The 3,546-nt window shown below is 41.8% G+C and overlaps 1 protein-coding gene across 1 annotated transcript; it reads left to right on the top strand.

Annotated features, from left to right (window-relative positions):
- The first annotated feature begins 239 nt into the window (after positions 1-239).
- On the top strand, positions 240-3,341 carry LOC136495632 (uncharacterized). The gene is made up of 4 exons (XM_066491512.1): positions 240-1,585; positions 2,307-2,459; positions 2,882-2,952; positions 3,019-3,341. The coding sequence occupies exons 1-4, from the start codon at positions 240-242 to the stop codon at positions 3,339-3,341; spliced, it is 1,893 nt and encodes a 630-aa protein (XP_066347609.1).
- The last annotated feature ends 205 nt before the right edge of the window (positions 3,342-3,546 follow it).

A 3,546-nucleotide genomic window follows, 5' to 3' on the forward strand; every position in this document is an offset into this window, starting at 1 on the left:
TCACTCTTCCACTACAGATTGCAGCCCCGGTTCTTGCCCTTTCTAGGAAGAGAAAGAACTTGTTCAGCAAGTGGTGAAGGAGTGATTCCACATATATTCCACATATATATTGTCCTTTTCCCCCCTCTACTAATATGGTAGGATGTGGAGATGGTGCCGCTGTTTTGGTGGAGGAATTCTAGGAGCTGCATACACAAATGAATGATTTGATGAAACAACTACACACTCTCCAATTGAACATGCCTCATAGAGAACCACCACCAAATGAGGATGATGACAATGAGGATAACGAGGCACCACGTCGTGCCGCTGGTCATGGACATGGACGTGGTGGGTTTGGCCATGGTTTTGGTCGTGCTCGGCGCGTTCTAGTTGGAGGTAGAGATTATGATGGTGATGATGATATGTTGTCCGACATGGATGATCATCGACATGGTGGTGGCCATCATGGTTATCGTGACCGCCATCGTCGTCGTAATGATGATGGTTTAAGAAATGTGAAAGTGTCTATTCCCCCTTTCAGCGGACAGGAGAATGCTGATGCTTATTTTGAATGGGAGACCAAGGTGGAACAAATATTTGATTTGTATGAATACTCTACTGAAAAGAAGGCAAAGCTTGCAGCCATTGAGTTTAAAGGCTATGCCATAACTTGGTGGAATCAGGTCCATACTGAATATCAGAGAGTTGGGCATGTTCGTATAACTTGGGAAGACATGAAGAGAGAAATGCGATGTCATTTTGTTCCAGCATATTACTCTCGTGATCTACATTTGAAGCTGAAATGTCTTGTGCAAGGTACTCGTACTGTTGATGAATATTTTCAAGAATTAGAAATGTGTGTACTTCGTATAGGGATAACTGAAGATGAGGAATCCACATTGGCTCGGTTTCTAGTTGGCCTCAATAAACCCATTGCTAATAAAGTGGATATGACAACCTACACATGTCTCACCGAGTTGGTTCATTTTGCAAAGAGGGTTGAAAGGCAAATTGCTACATCTTACAAATACAATGCTTCATGGCATCATTCCCAACAGCAAGGGGATGTCACGCCTCAATTCCAACAGCAAGGAGCTGCAACACCCAAATCTTCATCTCGTGGAGCAAATAGATATCTTCCAACTTCTTCCAAACAATTGGATGTGAAAGGTAAAGCTATGAGTTCAAGTCAGCCCACTTCTTCTACTACAGCCACCCAATGCAAGACAAGCGAGATTGAGTGTTTTAAGTGTGGTGGTCATGGGCATAAGCAAGCTGAATGTCCCAATCGTCGTACTATTATTGCACTTGCTGATGGTTCTTATGATTCCCAAAGTGAAGAGGAGGACGAGTTTAATAATGTATTTGCAGATCTTAATCTTGACACTTGTGAGTATTCAGCAGAGGATGGTACATTTGAGCTAGGTCTAAATTGTTTAGCCATTCAACCTATTCCAACTTTTGCTCACAATGACCTATTACAAGATGTTGTTTCTCCATCTTTCGACGAGATTACTAGTGATGATTTTGATGAGCTGCTTGCTGATTTTCCTAATTTGACGCGTTCTATAATGAACACACCATCTCCTTCTTTGGTGGTGAGGTGAGTTCTTTCCACTCAATTTGTTGCTGCTGAACAAGGACAACGCCATAATTTGTTTCAATCCAGATGCAAAGTGAAAGGACAAGTGTGCCATTTCATCATAGATGGTGGGAGCTGCAATAATATTGTTAGTGCTTTGCTTGTTGCGAAGCTTGGCTTGCAGCCACGTCGCCATCCACATCCATACCATATGCAATGGTTGAATAATTCTGGGACAGTTAAGGTTTCAGCCATGATTTGTTTGTCATTTTCCATTGGTGATTATCATGGAGAGGTGGATTGTGATATTGTCCCCATGCAAGCATGCCATTTGCTACTTGGTCAGCCCTAGCAATTTGATGTGGACTCGGTGCATTTTGGATGGTCTAACAAACACACTTTCATTCACAATGACAAGAAGGTGGTTCTTATTCCATTATCTCTAGAGGAGATACATGCTTCAGATATGGCTCGCAAGAAAAGAGAGGAATCTAACAAAAGAAAATTGAGTGAGATCCCCAACACAAGTAAGGGAGAGAGTTCTAACCCATCCAACCACATAAAGACTCATGCCAATCCTAAACAGCCACGCCACACTGAGTGTCTCTTTGTGAGCAAGAGTGATATGAGAGAAGTGAGAAACACCATAGCCCCATTCTTTGTGCTCTTGCACAAGGAGGTCCTACTTTCAACTAACGATTTACCTTCATCGCTGCCTAGTGTTGTTCTTGATCTCTTATAGGACTTCAAAGATGTTTTTCCCGATGAGATACCAGCTGGACTTCCTCCACTCCGTGGAATTGAGCATCAAATTGATTTGGTACCAGGTGCTTCTCTTCCAAATCGTCCAGCCCACCGCACCAATCCCACAGAGACAAAGGAAATTCAGCGACAGGTAAAAGAGCTTTTGGACAAAGGGTATGTTCATGAATCCTTATCACCATGTGTTGTTCCTGTTCTTTTAGTTCCAAAGAAAGATGGCTCTTGGCGCATGTGTGTTGATTGTCGTGCTATCAATGCTATAACTGTTCGATATCGCCATCCCATTCCATGACTTGATGACATGTTAGATGAATTGAGTGGTTCCATCATTTTCACCAAGATTGATTTGCGTAGTGGCTATCATCAAATCCGCATGAAACTTGGTGATGAATGGAAAACAGCGTTTAAAACTAAAATTGGTCTCTATGAATGGCTTGTGATGCCATTTGGCTTGACAAATGCTCCTTCAACTTTTATGCACTTAATGAACCATGTTTTACAAGCTTTCATTGGCAAGTTTGTAGTTGTTTATTTTGATGATATTCTGATCTATAGCAAATCATTTGATGAACATCTTGATCATATCCGTCAAGTACTTGTTGTTTTGAGGGAAGAGAAATTGTATGGTAACATTGCTAAGTGCATCTTTTGAATAGACCGTGTTGTTTTCCTTGGCTTTGTTGTTTCCGCAGATGGTATTCAGGTTGATGAAGAGAAGGTTAAAGCAATACAGGATTGGCCTACACCGGTAAATGTGAGCCAAGTTCGAAGCTTTCATGGTCTTGCAAGTTTCTATAGGCGTTTTGTCAAAAATTTCAGCACCCTCGCTGCACCCCTTAACAATCTCACAAAGCAGGATGTTCCATTCACGTGGGGCCATGACAAAGACCAAGCATTTCACACACTGAAAACACAGCTTTGTGAAGCACCGCTGCTACAACTTCCTGATTTTGGTAAGACATTTGAGATCGAATGTGATGCAAGTGGTATTGGCATAGGAGGTGTACTGCTGTAAGAAGGTAAACCTGTTGCCTACTTTTCTAAAAAGCTAAATGGTCCACATCTGAATTACTCGGTTTATGACAAAGAGCTTTATGCCTTAGTTCGCGTTTTGGAAGTTTGGCACCATTACTTGTTACCTTAAGAATTTGTAATTCATTCTGATCATGAAGCATTGAAATATCTTAAAAGCCAAGGCAAGCTGAACCGTCGACATGCTA

This window comes from Miscanthus floridulus, chromosome 12 (assembly GCF_019320115.1).
Source record: "Miscanthus floridulus cultivar M001 chromosome 12, ASM1932011v1, whole genome shotgun sequence".
NCBI lineage: Eukaryota > Viridiplantae > Streptophyta > Magnoliopsida > Poales > Poaceae > Miscanthus > Miscanthus floridulus.